The following is a 23071-nucleotide window of genomic DNA, read 5'->3' on the forward strand; positions in this document are numbered from 1 at the left end:
CTCCTTAATTATCGTGATAGGGATGCGCTGCTCCAGATGGCCCGTGCGAAGGGAACGGTCACTTATAATGGCTCCCGGATAGCCTTCTTCCCCGATTACACAAAAGAAGTGCAACGCGCAAGTCAATCATTTGAACCACTGAAGCGGCAGCTATCCCTCACGAAAGTAAAATTCGGACTGCTATTTCCAGCTCAACTCAAGATTTATCATAAAGGTATGACCACACACTTCACTGACCCTCAGGAGGCCTGGAAATGGGCGGAGACCCACATTGAGGGTGACCGGTCGGTGCGACGAAGGAGACAGGAAGGTAGAGCCTGGCCCCGCCCGGACCGGGCCCCCCGGGGGAGACTCCCGGCGGACATGGAACCAGTGGCTCTAGAACAAGCAGTGGAGCCCGCAGAGCACCAGCCAGGATGATGCACTCTCACCCCGAGCCACGAATAACATCACAAAACCAACATAGCAATGGCAGCCGCCCGAGGCCACCTCCCAGGAACTTGAACTTGAAATCCAAAGCAATTACTGCGGGGGATAGAAGGAGACACTGATCTAACGAGGTATGAGAGAGCGTTCTTATCTACCACCACAGCGATACTCAAAAGGAACTTAGCGCAACTTTGGGGCTCCGAGAGGCCACCGAGCCTTGAACAATGGATCACGGATGTGGATATCTGCATCGCAATGGAAAAAAGAGTTTATACTGCAAGGGGGTGCCCACAAAAAGCACAAAAAATATGGCAAAGCTGGGAAGAGGCGCACTAAAAGTAACTTATAATACTGTACAGTTACGCTATCCAGAGACTTGCAAATGAACTGGTGGGTGTAATATGAAAAGGATAAAATGTTGTGGCATGTTTTGAAGCTTGTTGGTAAGGGACCACAGTGGGGAGTTGTTGGCGGGCGGGTATGGTAAGTTTTGTTTACCCCACTGTATGGGGCTGTATGTTTTGTGTTTCCAAAAACCAATAAAATGTTGTATTAAAAAAAAAAAAACAATGAACCATCAGAAACCTAAAAAAGACTTGTCGACAATTCTGCAGTGCATTTGACCTGTCCTTGCTCAAGGAACTCCATGCTACATGCAGATGACCGTTCACCACTAGCAAGGCCAACTGCTAAGAGAACCACCGTAGCCAAGACTAACTATTAAAGCAGCACCCTCTTCAAAGCCCTGAAGCATTGCATCAACACTCTCTGCGACCCACCCGTACTGCACTCCATCAAACAGTCCACCTCAATCAACTCTTTCTTCAACAACAAGATCTGCATGATCCATCAACACAGACTCCAATGCCCAAACTAACTGCACACCACGCATCCCATCTCACAAAACCACCACTGCACAGACAACTTTCAAGATACTCACCTTCAAAGACCCGATAGCCATCCTAGCATCCCTTAAAGCAACAACGTACACGGACAACCTCCTCCTTGCCTCATGACCCTCCTGACTGAAGTACTCCTCCGTTACTGAGAAATCATCAACAGCTACCTTACTCAAAGCACCTACCCCTCGACCATCAAGACTAGACAAATCCTCCCACTTCTCAAGAATCCAACACTGAACCCAGATGCCATTAGCATCTACAGGCCCCATCACACATTTTCCCATCCTCGGTAAGATCTTTGAGAAAGCAAACTCCTTCAACCTATCAAAGTCACAACCACCTTGAGTCCTACCAAACTGGCTTTAGAACTACATGTAGCATGGAAATGGCTACCATCAATGTGATCGACAATGCCATTATTGCCTCCCAGTTCTCTTATAGCTCTCAGCCACATTCAACATAGTGGACCACAAGACTTTTACCCACATCCTACCCTGCTGCATGGGGCTCAGGAAGACCATTCTTCGCTGGTTCAAATCCTATCTGCGGTGACCAATTCGCCCAAATAGAGTCCTCCAGATAATTCACTCTACCCGAACACCTGTGAATTTCTGCAAGGGTCCATCCTCTCTCTTGATCTTCACCTTATATTGAGCCAGGAGGGTTCCGAACGGTTCCAACAATCTATCAATATGCAGATGACAAGCAGCTATACCTCAAAGCCTCCTCCATCAAAGACATCCAGAAACTCAAGGCCTGCCTCACATTGAGCCTGTCCCGAATGTCCAGTGCTTACCTGATGCTCAACCCCTCCAAGAATGAATTCCCCCTGCTCACAAACAACACAGAACCCTGCGACATCCAGACATGACTGTCTGCTATGAACTTCAAGAGCTTGTGACGATTCCCAGGATCTCGTCACTTTTACCCACAGGAGAGCCATTCCCTGTAAGGCTAGGGAGGTGAGACCGCTACCCAATTATCCCATTAGGGGTAGTAAAGGACCTCACAGGGAGAGAATCCCCTTCTGGGGATAGGGGCTCCCTTTCCGTTCAGGAACTCCCTTACCCTCTTATCCCTGAGCCTTTAAGACCTCCTCAAAGTATTATCATCCCATATGAAAGCATTACTGTTATGTATTGTAATTCTTTAACCTATATTTACTCAGGTTGAGCACAATAAAAGTCCAGGGAATGTACAAGTCTTTCCTGAAAGCATTGAGAAGAGGAAGAGCACTCAAGTAAGCATATTGAGTGTTCACCCACTAAGTACTGAGACAAGGAGGCCACTAGGAAGTTTGAAGATGGGCTAAAGGAAACAGGGGAAGGACTGTGACATTACGCTGGGGACAACAAAGCCTATTTGTATAAAAAGGGATAAAGGACTACTTGAAATGAGAAGCACAATGTGTGAAGCCGGGAGTGCACTGGAGATTCAAAATGGGCAAGACGACAGAACGCTGGGGAAGCTGATCCATACTACTGGGACGCCCACTGCAGCCCGACTGAGTGAGGGCTTACCAGTTAGATTGAAGTTGGAAAGCAGTGGAACAACCTCATGGAGGTGAAACAACTGGTCAAAGAATGGCACTGACACTGTTGAGCTGCAGAGGGGCCCGTGGAGTTACTGCGGGATGTGAGAGTGTGAGGATGGCACGGTGAACCATTGGCCCCTGAAAGAACCAGTGCTGAGTACCACTAGAACGCAGGTAAGGGGGAACATGGTCGGCCCGGTAAGTGGGTGGTGCCAGCCATGAGCAGCATCCAAAGCTATCTCCCTCGTCCCAGTAGTCAAGCCAAAGCTACATAAAGGGGAGTGTGTTTGGGGAGTAATGTCCCTCACCTCAGAGATAAATAAAGGAAAATTATAAATCTGAGAAACCTTAGGAGAAATCTCCCTTGTCTCTGTGACTACCAACAAAATGCCTCATGTGTGAATACAAATAAGAAGGTTCTCCCTTGTCTCAGAGGGTGTGGCGAATGTAAAGCCAGTGTGAGAAGCTATGGGAGCGATCTCCCTCCTTAGAGAGATTGTGATAAAAAAAAACTTAAATATCAAATACATGGAGAGTGATTCCCATCATCACTGTGTGATGTAAGAGGAAAAAGACATAAGAAACAATCAGATTGGCCTCCCTGGTTTAGGAATCACCACTAAGAGTCAGAAGGAAGACCACCACACGAACACTGGCCTTTCTAGTCCTAGTGGCCCTTTGAATCTCAGTGCTTGTTTGAGAGACATTCAAGTTAAAAAAGGCCATGTAACTAAGTCTCCTCAGTGGAGGAGAAACCAGGAAAAAGAGGAGTTTAAGTTCATCCTAAAAGGAGGTTGGAAGGATATCTTTTTCATTTGATATATGATATGATATGTGTATTTGTATAGTGCCTATACACAATGTTTTTCAAAGCGCTTCAAGGCAAGGGAGGGAACAAGGGAAAATACAACCACATTCTTACAGGCCATGAACAGTAAGGATGTGAAATTAACTAACTATCGTACTAGGCCTGACAACATTTCAGATAGTGCAAATGCTAAGACATAGATAAGGAACGGAGGGGGAAGGAAATGGAATCAGACAGGCGACTACCGTACTAGGCCTGACGACATTTCTGGTAGAGCTGGAGGAAAACAAAAGGTGAGGGAGAGGGGTGCAGAAAGGTAGGGGAGGAACAAAACAAGTGACTATCGTACTAGGGCTGACAACGTTTCAGATAGTGCTGGAGGGAGGTGGGGATAGTAAGGGGATGGGGGGGGCGACAGACGAGATTGCTATCGTACTAGGTCCAGGGAAAATTCTGATAGAGTAAGTGCATAGAAGAAAGTAAGGGGTGGGGGGGTAGGAAAAGGGAGAAGGGGAGGAGAGTACATAGCGTAAGCAGTCAAAAAGAGTGGAGAAGCAAGAGGGAGAGCAAATACAATTGCATAAGTCAGTAGTAACACATAATGTTGCAAGCCAGGATACCAGATGAAGATGGGAACAGCATTATTCAGGGCCACCACGAGTACAAGATGCAAAGGAAGTCCAGCATGAGAGTTTAGAAAGTTGAAGTCCATAAAAGTAAAATCCAGCATTGGCCACAAGACGGTGATGGTGAAACCAGAATGTATCAGGATAGACTCCTGTGTGCAGGAAGTGGGGGGCACAATGGAACAACACAGGGGGACCAGAGAGGGTAGGGATGGCCTGTGGGGACAGAGGGTGTAAACACATGTTGGTGCATGCTTACTTGCTGTTTTAGCAGGGGGACGGACCCTGGATCCTCCTGGTCCAAACAGGAATTGCCCTTTTCTTTGACTGACCTTCACTTTGGACGCCGGGGCGAGAGATGCCCTTGATCTAAGAGTTAAGAGCAGGAAGGAAGAGGCAGGGCTAAGAGGGTGGGTGGTGCTTAGGCCAGGTGACCTAGATCCACTTATTTGGTATAGACTGTCTGATATGCATGGCTTTTTTGAATACTTTAATACACTACATACACTCCTGCATTAAATTCACTATGGACGTAGAGGCACTTAAGTTACATTTCCTAGATGTTAAGCTCCTTCTGGTGAATAATGAGATTACCACTAATATTTTCAGAAATTCCACAGAGGTTAATAACATTGTCTACTACCTGAGTTTTCACCCCAACACCTAAGAAATCTTCCCTACAGTGAATTCTTTTGACCATGAAGATTATCATCTTAGGAACACACATACATTGATGAATAGTATAATGTCTCGGCATTTTCAAGAGAGATGATCCCCATCCAATATTATCAATGAGGCAAAATAGAAAGCCTCCAATAAAACACATTAAGACCTTCTGATCCCTAAACCCAAGACTGACGCTGTACCATTTTTGTACACAATGAAATATTCAAGTCATAGCCATCATGTTTCCAGACTTGTCAAAAAGAATTGGACACATACCCAACTTGACCCTCAATATCCAAACTCTTCCCAAATCCCCCAATGATAGCGTAGAAAAGGGGTAAGAACTTCCGGGACTACTTGCTCAAAGCAGAAAGAGTAAGTCCATATAAACAATTGCATCTCCAGTGACAGAAAAAAGGGACATTCCCATGTCTAAACTGCAATAATTGCAATAACATAATGAAGGGGGAATATATACCGGGCATGCGCACTCTGGTGACAAGATCAAATTACGTTACTACGCTACATGTGATTCACGCTTTATTTATGGCTTCTGTTGCCCTTGCGGTATATTTTACGTGGGACAGACCTCCAGGAAAGCTAAAGAACGCTGGAATAAACACAAGAGGAATATTCAAAATAATAATGTGAATTCACCTGCTACCATACACTTTGTCAAACATAGACGCTCAATTGCCCAACTGAGATACGTAATCCTTGAGGTACACAGAGCACCTAGAGGCAGTGACATCAAAACAATCCTATCACAACATGAGCTATACTGGATCGATAAATTAGACTTCTTATACCCAAATGGGATGAATGGAGATTTCCATTTATGACTATACCTCCAAAACATTGTCTGTCTTGATTATAACCTGGCTTCACTACGAGGCCAACATACTCCTAAGTAACCTAACTAACATTTGTTAACTGTGAGGTACACACAATATTACTGTTACTTGGGATTTGAGGACTAATTAATTTCCAGATCATAACAACTTAGTTTTGGCTTTTGATAGTTTTTACTATTCTACAATGGTACACTGGTTCGATGCAAAATCATGTTGCCCAATTTCACTACTGCTCGGAAATATATAGGAAGGAATGTTCTTTTATACCTTGTTGTTACTTTTTGTACCTAGCTCATTATACAGAAACTCAACCTAAATGTCCCTATTGTTGTTTTGTGAGATCGTTGTTACTAATTTGCTACTGACCAATCTCTGTAATTTAATTCAATGATATATATACATTTTGTGTAATTTTGGACATATAATGTGATTTCATTTCTCTATGTACCCAATTACGATTCTGTTTGACTTATAGTTACTTCTTCAGTACTTTAACGTCATCTCATGTACTTCCATCACATGTAAAGATGCAATTTTCTTTTAATTGCCATATTTCAAATAGAGCTATTATCTTGTTTCTGCTACATAAGCTACTTGACATTTTTCTCTGTTTTTAGTCCAGAGTTTTGATTTAGTCTATTTTGATTTAGAAAAATTTCTAACGTGCACCAGTCAGATTCAACTATATTCGGGCGCAGACAACATTTATTAAAAACAGAACATACGTAGTGCATGAGTTTAATTATGAAGCTATCCTAGATCTATCTGAACAGAAACGTGTTCAGCCTTTCTCTGATCAGGGCCAAGGATTCACAAGCTCTGATCTCAAACGGGAGTTGGTTGCACATTTTTGGCCCAAACACTACGAATCCTCCGTCTCCCCTGACCAGATGGGACCAAGGACCACAAATCAAAAGTTTGTCTCCAGAACGGAGCTCTCTGCTTGGGGGGATACTGAACAATCTTCTCTGCAAAATAATCTGGGGCAAGCCCCCTCAAGCATTTGTAGATTAGGCATGCCTCTTCAAATGTAATCCTATCCTCCACCATAAGCCATTGGAGGGATCTCCGTAACATGGAGACACAGTCCCATTTCCTGGGGTGTCCAATCATTCAGACTGCAGCATTCTGAGCCTTCTGCAGTCTAATAACTTGTTTGGCTGGAATTCCTGCTAGGAGGCTATTGCAGTAGTCCAGGTGGGGGTTGGTCATTGCCCCCACCACCACTGCATGATCCTCCATCGGGATAAGAGGGAGCACATTCCTCAGTGACCGTAGTGCTTAGAATACGGCCTTCACCTTATCTCCCACCTGTGCTTCGCTGGCAAGGTTCTCGTGCCATATACAGCCCAAGTCTTACATTTTTTTGGCATAATGTAGTTGTTCTCCCAAAATCAACAGGGGTGGTTTATAGTCTCTCTGCGGCCATTTTACTCTTAGGGCCAAACAGTATCATCTCTGTCGTAGAGGCATTCAGCTGAGGCTGATTGTATGCCATCCAGTCGTTAAGCTCACCCATACACCTTTTTATGTTCGGGAACACATCATCAATATTCTTTATCTCAATATAAATCTGAGTATCGTCAGCATACAAAGGAAACCGCAAACCATGCCTCTTAAATATAAAGAATACTGGACGGAAATACAAATTGAAAATTAAAGGAGATTGTTGGGTGTCCTGACCCACGTTTGAGCTATCATGCTGCAACAATTGGTGCTGTGGGCTTAGAAAATCCAAGATGGCCAAAAAGCCCACATGTACGCCAGAATAGGAAAACTGTGCAGTACTGGCATGGAAAACATCATGATGGCAAGAACTTCCCAGAAAATGCACAGGGAAATGCATGAAGAATAGGCTGCCACCCATTTTTGCCTATGTTGTGAGCACAGGAGGGCACTGCCTAAAACCACCATTGGGCTACCGACACAGTAGCCTGAAACCATTGGGAATGGCAATGCTGATTGCCAAAAGCAACCTAGAACTGTGGGGAATTCATTTTCTTAAATCCCAAAAATGGTTGCATTACCAGTACTCGCCACTATCAGAAAGCCGGCGTTTTAAAACCACCAAACTTTTGTGTAAAACTGAACAAATGAAACAAAACCAGACCAAGGAAAGACTTGCTAAGAGGTGGATACAATGTAAAGCTATACTCTGAAATGACTTGAAGGAAGTAATTATTTAATGTGTATGTAAAAATCGTAATAGACTTAAACTGGGGGACAAAAAGTGTCATTTAGCTGAAACCTGGCTTAATGAAACTGAATTCTGCCTGACATCTACCCCCACAGGAGTTAAAACCTGCTCAGCCACTCTTCCCCTTGCCAAAAGGAGTTGTCACCTCTCTGATTAGATTAGGGGTGGAGCAGCTACAGGGAGTTGAACAAAGGCCTGTCCTTGACCCAGGCATATGGTTTATTGGGGGGATCATAAATGGCTTCCTTTTGAACAAAGCCCTTCCTTGCCTCAGGCAGAAGTTATATTGGGGGCGTCATAAAAGTGGCTTCCTCTTGGCAGAAACGGGGAGGGGCAGCCCCTCTGAGGACAGGCTGAGCTTAAAGAAAGTGGATAGACTGGTTTCTCCACCATGTGACCTGGGAAGACACACCCCTGTTGGCCAGAATATGATTTTAAGAAAGATGTATAACTCATGGTGCGGACTTGTCGAAATTATCTAAATGATACCATAATTCTTGTGATTTTTCTGCCCACATTTTAAGAGGTTTTAGGACCTGGTGGTATGATCTGGGGGGTTGCTAGCGGAAAATAGGGTTTCACTCCAAATGTCTGCATGTTAAAAATCTGACACTTCATCAATTAATGTCCACACTCCTTGCGCACATGTGTGTAAATTTAGGTAAATGTCCGATATTGCAAAACCAGTTAAAAAGTGCTAAATGTTGCCATTTCTGAATGCAAGCCCCCAGGAAGAGCAGAGTTTGAACAGAGTATACCCCATGTGATATGTGATGGGTGCATGTAATTTTAAACAACTGTATCTGTGCAATATGTATTTGAATCAAATATAGATTTGTGGGCAAACTGACCAGGGGAGGATCCTCTGACCCATAAAACCTACAGCATCACTCTGACTCACATTTCCTTCCCCCAATCATGGGAGAGGGGAGAATTGGGCCAATGACAAGTAGAGAGGGGCAGGCTTAGCTAGGCCCAGGCACACACCCATTTTCAAAACACATAAAAAGAGACTGCTGGGACAGGTAGAGACATTCAATTCCATTTGCTGCTGACCGACGACTTCACATCCAGAGATCCTACACTTAGACTTCCAAGCTAAACAGAGACTACAGAACTTTGAACCAAGGCCCACTGCAAGCAAAAGTATTTGTCAGCAGGCCAAAAAAAATCATTTGCAGACTATTCACAGCCGGACTCAGCTGTTGATTCTGGCCTGAAACCCTGCGCCAGAAAGATCCAGAAGCAATGCTGTACCCAGAGAAAGCAGAGCAGTATCCAGAACCAGAGGCCAGAGATCCAGAGTGACCCAGACCGCTGTGAGCAGAACCAGAGAGCTGACCCAGACCACTGTGAAGTGCCGAGACCAGAACCGGGGTCCAGTCCAAAACCTGACCAGATCCGTGGCGAGGCCTATTTCAAAAATATATTGTGAGTACCTAGCAGAACTGTGCAGAACCAATCTCTTAGTTAAAATAATCTAATCCAAACTATTTTAATCTAACCAGAACTGCCTCCTGTCACCTGTCATTTGTAAAGCTGCACCACTGTCATTTGTCAATTCTGCAGCTGCAAAGCTGTCACCTGTCATTTTGAGTTTACTTTAAATCCGAAAAACGACCTTTATTTAATCGTCCGTATCTCTGGAACCGTTTGGGCTAGGAACTTGGTTTAACTTTCCTCTGAAAGCTTAGAATCTCAGCTTCTCAACAAGCTTAGAACCGACTTGCTACTCCTTATACTTCTGCCGTAACCACGATTCACGCACTCGCGAATTTTGCCGCAATTTGGCCCGATTTCCTTACTTGTAAAAAGATAGCTGCTTTTGTCTGTGTTTCAAAACTCCTATCTGTTGTATAAGCTGCTGGGGGGGAATTGAACTGAATTCTATTTGATTGCATTCCTAAGAACTGAGTGCTCTCCTCTTCATCTCCTTACATTGCATAAAGGGTGGGGAGGGGTGAATTGTCCAAGAAAGTGATTACATTGTCTTTTGCTGAAATCCTATCAAGTTATTTTCTGTACTACATTTTCATTCCACATTGCATCTATTTGAAACCATAAAAGTATTGTTGCTATCTTATCCATCCTATACCCACTCATTGATTATAAAGAAGTGTGCTAGTGCCAGACTATCCATTATTGATTACTGCTCAGATTAAGTGCGATATTCAATTATTAATTCATTATAAAAGTGTGATATATATATACTGTTTAATTTTTTTTTCAAATAAACCTTTTAAACTTGCAAAACAGATCTACTTCTTGGCTCAGTGGGGTCAGGGGCATTCTAAGAGAGGGGTGTTATACATGGGTTGTCATCCAGAATCTGAACCTGGACATAAAGATATATCAATAAGGGTTTTTCATTCAGTATCCCACGATAGGCATTTACTTGGCTGTAGTGCTGGATTGAATCTTTTTACAAGATAGAGATGAGCCCATTGGCACCCCACAATCAAGGCACACCATCTCAGAAGTGAAGCCTTCCATCATCACTCTTTGCGCCCTATCTATAAGGAAGGATTCAAACCACTTTACTACCAGCTCTGAGGCCTTCCCCACATGCCTAATGCGATGTAACATAATCAAGTGGTCCACTGTATCGAAGACTGCAGAGAGGTCCAACATTAGTAATACTGTGGATCCCCCATTGTCCGCAGCCTCCAACAGGTCATCGTGCACTGCCAGGATAACAGTCTCCGGAACCCATATTTTAACTTATCCAACAAGCTCTTCCTGTAGTCTATTGAATACATGATGCCGCCACGCTGGTAATATGTTCACAAATTACATTCTATACAAATACGTGCTGACGTTGGGATGTCATTAGTCATTGACGTATTTACGCTGTTTAAATAGTGCCCATCTTGGTTTCACCTCCTCTTGGAGTACCAGCATCCTGGCGGATTACCTTTTGGTATCCACAGAAAATATTTGTGAGATTCTCTTACTGGCCTCTTTGCCCTCTATTAGAGTATCAACACCAGCTGATACCTTACTTCCATTGAATTTTGCCCTTTCAAGATTTGTACACCATCACAAAGAAACGACATTTACAACAGGTTCTAAGTTAACCCCCACTTTTTAGTAGTTGGTTTTATACTGCCCCACAGGTTGTCTCTACATTTATCTATCATCTACAGGTTTACTATAGAGGTTGAGTTCTTGAACCTATGAGACAATCCTGAAATGTTGGTCCATATAACCGGACCCAGCCTATTCTACTCCATTTTACTCAATATAGAAGGTATGTGATACTTACTCTCCTGTGGTTAATAAACTAAATGTGTTATATGGATTAATATTGGTACACTCATTACTTTGGTCATACATTATCATTCAGATTAGTTGGTGAATAAGCCATGTGAAAAAATATCTGATGAGTGGTCTAAGAGAACCACTTATTTACCACACTCAGGTAAATCAGATGAATATGTCATCTAATTATATATTTGTGAATATATATCTATTTAGTGGCATACATCTTATGATATCTTTACTAATGATATTTCACAGATCAAAATGTTTCTCCTGAGGAAGGGAAAGTTCCCGAAATGTGTTGCGCTCTGCAATATAGAGTCTTTATGGGATTTTAGTTCCTTTTGATTGTTATAAATAGTAGTGTGTTATTAGACTTGCTTCTATATACTTCCAAGTATGTCAAAATGTATTGTGTGAACTATACTTTATATTGTCAATGTCAACAATTTGAATATTTACTTCTTGTAACTTCCAAACTAAACCGTTGACTGTTATCAATGAAATGTGCAGGGGACAGGAGTTTCCTGCTGTTCAGGATACTATTTCTCTACTGTTTCTTTTAGACTCGCCAATCAGGCAAACTAGTTATAAGAAATCTGTTTTCTAATAAAAAAACATTGCCTCACAAATTAAGGCTAAAAGCATTTTAACAACAGCTTTCCTCCTTGAGCTCTATATGGGCAAGTTTGTTATTCATGAATTGTGCACACTTGTACTAACGCTTATGTTCTGAAGTCACATGAAATTGCTGTATCTTGTTGGTGGAAATGGGTTAATATAAAATGTTATCTTGTGATATCTGCAAATTGATAAGGGTTGTGAACATGGGTAATATATATATATATATATTTTTTTTTTCTGTAGATCAGCGATAATGAATGGAAATATATTTTCCAATAATATTAATGTATGGAAGGCTAATTATGGATATATGATGGTCTGAAAATCCTATCACCTGCTAGAGAGTTCCCTCAGAGCACATGTGAGGGTGGAGTTTCCTACTTCTTTGTGAGGTTGCTTACTTCTACTCAGGCCTGTAAGTAGCTAAGTTATTAACAGACTGAAATACCATTGGCATTCTCAGTAGTGCCTGATTTGCAATATTCAGACTGAGCGCAAACAATGGGGCGGGGCTAATCTGGCATTCTAAAAGAAATATGCATCAAATGTATTGAAAGGCAGAGAGGTTAGCAGGCAATCGTCATATCTTTCTATGAACTGTCCAAAATGTATGTTTCCAACTGGATCCCATTTTGTGTAATAGCTTTGCAATTCAAGGATGACAGCAGCAGGAATACGTCCTAATGTTCTTACTTGGTGCTCTAACAAGTAAAATACATGCAAGGCACAGTAATGGGAGGGTCATCCCACGCCAATTGATGATGTTCACTTCTGTGATTACCATTTTAATAAATAACCTATCCTACGGTATCCTATCCATGTTGTAATGTTCTAAGTACACACCTGCATTACCCGTCTCCACCAAAGAAACTATATGATGCTTAAAAGAGAATAATATTTATATATATATTAGTAGATCAGGGCATATAGCTATTTAAATTTAGTGTATTCTGGTGATGTAAAGGACCACCATAACACTGCAATTATTGCTACTGAGAACAGAGAAAGCAATGGGGTTTCGGAACATGTCTGGTTGGCGTGGAAACCGGCAATGGCCAATGCACAATTTGTTACTTTTAAACCGCCATTCATCATTTAAACCAAAGATTGTGGGTATTAAATGAATTTGGCCACTGGGGAGTAAGGTTTTAGTTCACCTGCTCGATTCTTCAGCAGCGCACAGTGATCTGTGTACATGTGTTCAGCCTCCCTTTTGTGACTCCAGTCATTGGTAAGGGCAGAGCAACAAAGTTCTCCCTCTGCCTGCTGAGGCATTTCCTGTCAGTCAGCATGTCCAGCTTGAGGATGGGAGGGCTACAGCTTGAGGATGGGAGGGCTATCCGGTCCTCTGCGGTGGGACGTGGTGAGGGTGCAACCAGGTACGTATTTTTTTTATTGTTTGTAATGTGTCTGTATACATACAGTATTTATACATACAGATACATTAGACAAAATTTAAAAAACGTACCTGCTTGCACCCTCACCACGTGCCGTGCTGCCACGGAGTAGCGGATGACCCCCCTCCTTTATGCAACGTGGATACACTCACTGACAGCTATCAGTCAGTGTGTCCATCGTGCCAGTCTGCATATACTTTCTTAATGTGATATGGCGGAGTCTGCTGCAGAGTCTTTTGGTTGCGGTTGCGAGAGGACTCTACAGCTTCTGCTCCTGAACCCTGTGAGGACCTGCTTTTTGTCCTATTTTTGTTTCACCTGCTTCCATCTGGTGCCTTTAAAATACCCAGAAGACCGCGGAGCGGCCGCGGAGTCTGCTGCAGAGTCTTTTGGTCTTTAGGCTCTGCAGGCTCCGCGGCGCCCCCCCAGAAAATCCACCTACTGAATCATTCAAAGACATTTAAAACTTTGCAGGTGACCTGCCTCTCATCACGAGCTGAACGAGCTGAACAGATTGTCCCGCTGTCTTTGGCGGCAACCCACTGCTGAACAAGACACAAACATCTGATCCCAACCAATTAATAACATCCTGGTGAGCCTCTCACCTTCCCAGCAAAGACAAATCCGCCCTCTTTCCAACAACCATCGGTACGGATTGTCACATACACCCAAAGCACCGCTGCCTGCCTCGCGGGAATTCAACGCCGTGACAGGCTCCCCGACTCCCACTTACCCACGCTCTGCATCACTGACGCCGAATTTGCGGATCGACTCTCCACTTGAGCCCCGTCGCGACTGCTGACAGCTGCGCTGTCCCCTCGTGTGCCCGCATCGGCTGGCCTGGAGCTGCGCGACTCCCCTCTGACGCCGGAGCCTGCTTGTGCCTGGCGTACACGCGCCTCCACTCCACCCGACACCGAACAGACTCCTCTGCTGCTCGTGCTTTTGCGGCCCCGCCCCTGCCACTCAACGTGCTGACTCCCGGCACCCGCAGCTGTACAGCAGCCCCATAACACCCTATACCAGCTCGTCAGGACCCCGACGAAGAAAGAAATAGCACAACCGACCTCGGCTGAATGCCACATAGAGCAATCTGAAAGCAGCACCCGCCCCAGCAAACAGGCAAACGCGCGGCGCAGCAGATACTCGTCCTCCTACCCAATTTCGCAGTAAATGCTGCCCTAAAAATGCTTTTATTCAAAACCCCCTCCTTTTAATTATATAAAAAGCGGGAAAAAAAAAAAAAAAATCTCCCCGCCTCACCCCCTAGACCCCGAACATCACAACACCAAAACAACAGTCCCAACAGAACAGAAAGAATATACGTCAACGCCCCAGTCGACTAATCGAAATCTACAACAAACTGTAACTCGACCTACTGCAGAAAACCGTGAAGCACAAACATCTATCTACGCCTACCGATCAGGAGACCGAAAAGGTTCGACCCTTGGATCCTGATCTGATCCCTACCGACTAACTGAAGTCTGTAATAGACTACCTCCAACTCTACCTACCGCAGAAAATCGTAAAGAGCAAACATCTGCCTACCTTCGCTGATCAGGAGACCGAAAGGGTTTGCCCCTTGGATCCTGAAACCTCAACCCTAACCGCTCCAGAGAAACAAAACGATCATACAACCTCGTACCATGCGCCGATCAGGAAACCGAAAGGGTCCCGCCCTTGGATCCTGAAAGCGCAACTTGATCCTCTACAGAAGACCGAAACGAAGACACACCAGCGCAGCCTCGCTGATCAGGAGACCGAAAGGGTTCGGCCCTTGGATCCTGAAAGCGCAACTTGATCCACTACAGAAGAGTGAAACGAAGATACACCTGCGCAGCCTCGCTGATCAGGAGACCGAAAGGGTTCGACCCTTGGATCCTGAAAGCGAACTCCAAAAAAAAAAAAAAAACGCGGAAGACCGCAACGAACATACACCTGTGCACCCTCATCGATCGGGAGACCGACAGGATACGACCCTTGAATCTCAAACGACACACCATCTAACCCAGCTCAATCTAGTACAGTAAGCTGCATAGAACCCTACTCTCGGCCCCAAAACAACTTGACCGCACCAAATACCAAAACGTTTGAATTAGACAAAGACAAAAGCAGCAGGCCCTAACCAGGGGGCCAGTACTCTGAGAAACCAAATAGGAACCTCCCAAAACTTAAGTTTAGCAAACTACAACCGGGAAACAATGACAACAATTCGCACCAATAAACAACACCCAACTCAACGCCCAAAAACAAGACAAACAACCAAGACCGCGATCGCTAACACCACGGAACAAGATTCACTACAGCTAACACTGGAGCAATCCTTCAAGAAAGTGACATTGTACAAAGAAATCCCAAAGTCCCTGACACAGAATTCACATTCTAAACAGAACTCAGAAGATATCAGAGACCAAAATCTAGAAACTGTTAATTCCACTGTGACATCCCCCCCGACTATTAGTGGAGTCACACAGTACAGTAGAAAATCAGCAACTTATCTCAACTGGGCTAAATAGCCCGGACATTAAACCTCAAGCTCAGAATCCAACTACAAAAACTAGACAACCCACCATGTCCGTACCATCATTACCGGCTCTCCAACTCGAACTTAAACAGCAACTGATCAATCCTTCAATTGCTCTGAACACAAATCACCAGCCCACAAAACAAGATCCTTCAAACAACGTGATACAAGACACCCTAACAAATCTTATAACCAGCAATAAAGAACCCATGGAACTTATAACCAAACAGTTGCAGACAACCACAAAACAGGAATTAACACCGGACAAACAAATCCAAAATCAGCAATCCATGGAATCGAAGAAACCACACGAAATAGATAGCAATCCTCAGGAAATTGCTAATAATCAAGAACCAAAACACACAGCTGACCCTGTCGGCTTCAAGCCAACCTCAAACTGCCAACAAACTGAACGAACACAAGACTTAACCACAAAATCAGCAGCTCCAACACCAGACCAACTGAAGCAAAAAGAAAAAGCAAGACTAGCACGACTTGCGTGGCTTAAAACCCACAACTCCGCTAAATCCACTAGCACAGTGGAACCAATAACATCCAAAACAAGAAACAAACTGGCAAAACTATCACTGGACATTACTGAAATTGAGTCAATCATGACTACTGCAGAAAAAAGAAAAGAAGTATTTGGAGACCTAACAGAAGCAAATCAAATGCAATCAACATCAACACCATGTATCCCCTATGGAAACCAAAACAAGCAGATGAAAAAAGAACGACAACCAGAATTGGATGAACGTAAAACTGTCCCATCACGATTCAACTATGACTCGGATGAATCATACTATACCCCAGACCCAATAATCAAGAACCAAAAACCAAAAGACCCCCAACAGAAAAACGACAACCACGAACAAGCTGAAGAAGATACACACCCAAGAATTCCAACAACAATGTTAGACTTGCAAAATATGCTCATCGCAACACACTCCCAGTCGATGATCCCCTTCTTGAAACTATATGAAGATTTGAAAGATTCAATAAAAGATCAAGCGACCCTTCTAGCGCTAATCCATTCAAAACAGATACACATCGAACATTTTGTCTCGACAGTGGAATCAAGACTGACAATAGAAGCAGACGAGTCACACTGGTGGCAACAAAGACTAGCTGAGATCGCAAGAGGAGACCGACAAGAGAAAACAAAACTTACAGGAGAACTATTACAGATGCTCAAAGAACACCATCATCAGCAAGCAACCAGACCAAACGACCAACGGCTACAAAGCCCGCCGTTTCTAAAATCGCCACAATGTCCAACTCAGACACAACAACTACCTGAAACCACCTCGGACCGTGCCCAACAAATACCAAAAGAACCGAGTCAAAATATTACTAACAAAAAACAGAAACCATTACCCCAAGCAACACAACAAAGAATCCAAATGAAAACTTTCAGATTTTCGAAAAAGAAAAAACAACAAATGAAATAAAATGCACCCAACAGAAAAATAACAAAAAACGACAAACGGGCTTGCGAGCGTTTCTAAGAAATATAAACCAGAACACCCAAATTGCTCAACAATCAAAGAAGAAACTACCAGTTGCCAACACACAAAGTATTCAAGTTCAGCTAGCCCAGACAAAACCCAAATTAGCGCAACCTATCCCGCCACAATCGCCGATCGACGAGGAATTGCTAAACATGACCACTCATGAAGAACAACCATCAGAAAACAATCAACAGTCTTCGCAACCAATAAGCCAGACGAGTTACATAATAATCGACGAATACGTCTCAATCCTTGACCAACAATCGAAACAAAATCAAGACAACTCTACTGAACTCTCCCTAGAAGAAATCTCAATGATCTCAATGGAAAACATCTCAACAACCACAACCATAGATGAACCCTATGACCCCATCTCGTCGATCTCGATAACAACAACACCACAAGACTCCAGTCGACACAGCCAGATCCGACCAACATTTGTCAATCCACTACGACAAAATGAAATATATGAAATCCACATTGAAAATGCAAATAAAAACCTGGAACCGGTAATTCTAAATAGAACAAATCTACTACGCCTTTTTGGCGTAATACCTCGCCTGAACAAACTCACAACAAAAGACATTGCTCTGATAACCTTTAAAGACGATCGGAACTTGGACAAGATCGTCATAGAGCTCCCGGACCCCAATAACCAAGAACTCATCATATCAACACGAAGACAATTACACAAATTGGGCTTCTCATGCTGGGCCTCAACATTCACAAGAATACCAAGCAAACCAAAATATAAAGCAACAGCAAGTTACGAAGGAAAAAACATTGACCAAAGGAAACAAAAACAGGCAACTGACGATAGATACTCAAATCATGCCTCAGAAGAAGCAAACTCAAACAGAAATAACAAACCCAACAGAACAAGCTTTGAAACTCCTTCATCAGACATTGCATCTATAGAAGACTCAATAAAAAGCCAACGACCAGACAGATGCCCACGCAATTAGAAGAATCTATGACTTTGAAAACACCTTTTTAGAAACAGAATCTACAGAATACTCAATGAACTCAAACTCATAACAATTAACGAACTATGGATTTATGTGGTCATTGTGCTCGTGGAACACCAGAGGAAATCTACATCTGTTCACGGACACAGCCGCTGAACTAGAGCAATACCAATTCATATGCCTCCAAGAAACCTGGCTCAGCGATCCACCGGCATGCAATGGTTTTATCACATTCCTAAACCCAGCTATCGTACAAAAACAAGGAAGACCTGCTTCAGGCTTACTCACCCTAATCAAGATAAACCCTCACAGCACAGCAATACTCTCCGAGAACATAAACCCTTGGACTCAACTGACCACAATAATATGTACAAAAAACCAGCAAAAGCGAGAAGACAAAAACAATTCAACAATCCTAATCCTAAACCTCTATTGGAACCCACTAGCAATATCAACAGATACGTTCCTAGACGGAGTTTTCATCTCAATCGATGAGGCCACAACTAAATACCCGTCATTGGAAATAATAATATGTGGCGACCTGAACATCAAGTTATATGATAAGAACGGTGGCCTCTTAAAGGACTCGGATTTATCGGCAAATGCAAAGAGATGGATAAAAGAAACCACGATACGCAACCTACTCCTTCTAAGTCAAGGGAACACTTCGAAATCCTATACACCAACATGGAGCAGAGGTTCATCCCATGCAATCATCGATTATATATTTCTATCTGAAAAACTTCACCAATCAGTCACAAACGTTCAGACGATATTAACAGACAGGAGCGACCACAATCAACTTACCGCCCACTCTGAAGCGACACTGGAAAAAATAGAGTCAGCATTACCATCTCCTCTATTAGAACTAAACGGAACAACAACAAGACTGAGAATCCCACAAGCATCCTTAGCCTCATTACCGGAAAAATTCCTACAGGCAAGTCTGACAAATGCTCTAAAAATCGACTACGAATGGATCCTAATTCCGTTCTGACAAACCAGTAAAAATCGCCCGCAGAAAGACCATCGACATTCCTACAACCAAGAAATTGCCGAAAGGAAAAAAGTCTTAAACCGAACAATAAGACAGTTAAAGAAAACTCCAGCTCTCGATACCTCAAACCAGATTAAAATTCTGAAAAACAACCATCGAAACTGGACTAAATCACAAAAAAGTCTCATTCAGCAAGCAGATGCAGAAAACATATTGAAAATCCACAAATCCCACAATACAAAAGAACTTTGGAACTTACTCAATGACAATCAACAAAAACAGCACAAGCTTACAGCTAATGTAACCCAAGAAAAATGGATAACGCACTTTACTACCATTTACGCACCACGAGAAACAGATCAACAGAATACACAGCCCACAACAGACCCAACATGGAAAGTACACGCAGAATTTGAAGATTTCATCCTCCTGATTAACAAACTCAATACTTCTAGAGCACCAGGCCCAGATGGACTATCCAATGCCATAATCAAAGAAGATCCTAACGCTTGGGCAAGCCTCCTATGCCACATCACAAAACTGATCAATAAACTGCACAGAATACCAAACTCCTGGAGAACAGCAGTAATTGTACCAATCCACAAACAAGGCCCTAGAGAAGACCCCCAAAACTTCCGACCGATTGCTCTGCTCGATCCGCTAGGAAAACTATTCGCAGCAGTACTTCTAAACCAACTCACCGCGTGGGCCATAAAAAACAATAAATTCTCGACCAGACAAACAGGATTCACGGCCAATGTTGGAACAAACCTCAACCTGATATTACTACAAGTAATTAAACATGAAGCTATCAACTCCAACTCGACAATCTACGCAGCATTTATTGACCTAAAAATGGCTTTTGACGCAATCTCACGCGAAAAACTATGGTTGAAACTTAGAACATGGAACTGTCCACCTGATATCCTAGAACCGATTATTCTGCTGTATTCAAAAACCACGATAAAAGTTAAATTGTCGAGACAAGGAGCTACAACATCTGCCATACCAACAGAAAATGGACTCAAACAAGGCTGTCCTCTCGCAGCGACACTCTACAACTTGTTCACTGCTGATATTGAAGAACATCTAAAATCACATAAAACCAATCCCCCCCAAATCAACTCGATCCCAGTCCCAGTCATGGCATACGCCGATGACATTGTGTTACTAGACAAAACACCGACTGGGTTACAAACGACACTGGCAGACCTAAGCCATTACATGAAAAAAACGAACTAACGATCAATACGGAAAAAACAAAGACAATGACTCTCACCAAACCACTAAAAAAAAGAACAAACCAGCGTATCTTTACGATCAACAATGTCGAAATAGAAAATGTTACTTCGTTCAAATACCTAGGGATCACAATAAATCAGTCAAAATCAGAAGAGCAGTGGATAGACAAAATCGAACAAACATCTCAAACGCTATCAAGACAAGGCTGCCTCCTTCACAGAAAATACGGCAAGTTCTCCTTCAAGCCAATTATCTCCTACTACAGACACAAGTACATTCCGATTCTGACCTACGGTACTGAAGCAATGTTGAACGTTCAGAGAGTCAACTGGACAAAATATGAAGCGGCTTTCTGGCGCAAAGTCCTTCGACTCCCGCAAACATTTCCAATGCCAAGAATACGCTATGAATTGGCAACTCAATCAATTGAATCAGTTGTACAATGGAAAAGACTAGATATTTTTCGCAAAATACTGACAGATGGGAAAACTCCAGCAATTCAAATACTGCGACATAAAGAAAACACCTTCAATACGACAATATTGCAAAAATGGAAAGATACAATGAGAAAAGAAATGGATAGTGAAAATATCACAGAAGAACTGCTTATACTTAGTCCACAACACGCAAAAACAAAACTGCTGCACAACGACTGGATAAAGACCATCCAACAAAAAAATACCTACAAACAGAATCTACATTGCACAAAAGACAATAGGAGAATCCACGAACCACCAGCCTACCTGCAAACCTTCCCAGACCAAACCATTCGAACAACATTTCTAAAAATTCGCCTAAACATTCTTCCTACAAAAGCATACCTATCTACAAAAAGACAGATCAAGCACGAAGACAACTACTGCAGGTTCTGCAAAGACCAAAAAATCAAGGAAACCATATTCCACCTCGTTATGGAATGTAATGAACTCGCCTCACAACGCAAAGAATTCGGTGCTTTTTTTCAACTTTCATCGACACAAATGTGTACGCAAGAAAGATGGACCGCTCTCCTCAGCGGCCACAACAACAAGTACACTTACACAATTGCTCTCTTCCTATCTTCTATACTCGAACTAAACAAACAAAATAAAAAAAGCCAATCCAACTCAAGCAAATGATGAAAAAGTTTTCAAATAAACTACAGCATCAAAAAAAAAAAAAAAAAAAAAAGTGATATGGCCATTTTTGCTTGGCATCAAGGGTAAACAACCCCCCTTGTGCTATCATTCCTTCCCCCTTGCACTATCATTCTTCTCCCCTTGCGCCGTTATTCCTTCCGCCCTATGCTGTCATTCCTCATTCCTTCCCCATAGTAAATATATAAATACCTGCAAATACCAAAACTATTGGCATAGACAATGCTTGTTTTACTGTGCTACTAATACAAAGACAGTGGGCCTCATCACGAGTTGGGCAGTAACGCCGACAGTATTACCGCTGGTGCTATTAGCCTTACCGCCAAACCCCACCTGGCGCTATTAGCGCCGGATCACGGATTTGGCGGAACGGTTATTTTCATGCTATTACTGCCGGCGGATTTCCTCGGCGCTGGGGGGAAATCAGCTAAGGCCATGATTTGACGGACCCTTAAATGCGGCGGTAATAGCATTTCTGCCGCATTTAAGGGTTACCTCCAAACTCGTGATGATGCCCAGTGTTACTAGCTGTGTTACTGTTGCCACAATTCCAAATGTTTCGAACATAGAAGAATAATATATTTTAAAACTTCGATTTAGAAGAAAAATATATTTTAAAACTTCGATTTAGATAACATTAATTATATATTTTTTACACAACAGATGCTATTTGTTTAGAAATGTCTGACTAATGTGATATCATGCCAAGATTCATATTTGATGACAGTTTGTGTTAACACATTCAGGTATGTCAGGGTATGATGTGCAGCTTGTCTGATATTTTGTATGGATATCTAACATCAGTGCTCATAGGTTTATTCAAACTATAAGTGAACCCAAGCTAGAGTGAAGTGGATTGAGGTGCAGAGACCTACCATGTACTTCCAGAAGCATCCGAGGCCCCAAATGCACTGAAAGAGCCATCATCTCTTTGGAAGAGAAGCTCCCTTTGATAACCTAACAAGAAAGAAAACAACAAGTAAATCTCACATATTTTGGAATGTAAAGTTTGAAATGTATAGATTGTATAGATCAGAGGTGGTAAGAAAGGCTAATCAGAGTAATCGTTACTATCGGGAATATTAAGCAAGTTGAGTGTAAGGGCAACTATTCATGAAAGCATTACCAAATCAAAACAATGCTCTACAATTACTCAAGAGGCACCCGCATCTGTTCTCCTGCTGCTCAGCCCAGGCCTTAAGCAATGTATGCCGAGTGTATGCCATTTCCTTCAGTTATGGCAGTTGGTAGATGGTTGGATTTTACCAGGACAGGAGATCAATCTAGGACGAGGATGGAATTTTTTTTTTTTTTTTTAAAGATCATATGGAATAAGCATACATCAAATAAATCTCAGTGTAACTGCAGGGACTACTATACTCCGAATACATGTTC

General features: G+C 42.8%; 1 protein-coding gene across 1 annotated transcript in view; it reads right to left on the minus strand.

Annotated features, from left to right (window-relative positions):
• The window catches only part of LOC138453423 (CD109 antigen-like), a 1481241-nt gene that overhangs the window by 293271 nt on the left and 1164899 nt on the right, over nucleotides 1–23071 (minus strand). Inside the window, exon 24 of the mRNA XM_069606256.1 lies at nucleotides 22552–22633. Coding sequence (XP_069462357.1) covers nucleotides 22552–22633 — 82 coding nt within the window. The remainder of the gene's footprint in view (nucleotides 1–22551; nucleotides 22634–23071) is intronic.

This window comes from Ambystoma mexicanum, chromosome 4p (assembly GCF_040938575.1).
Source record: "Ambystoma mexicanum isolate Mex_15411 chromosome 4p, UKY_AmexF1_1, whole genome shotgun sequence".
Classification (NCBI taxonomy): Eukaryota; Metazoa; Chordata; class Amphibia; order Caudata; family Ambystomatidae; genus Ambystoma; species Ambystoma mexicanum.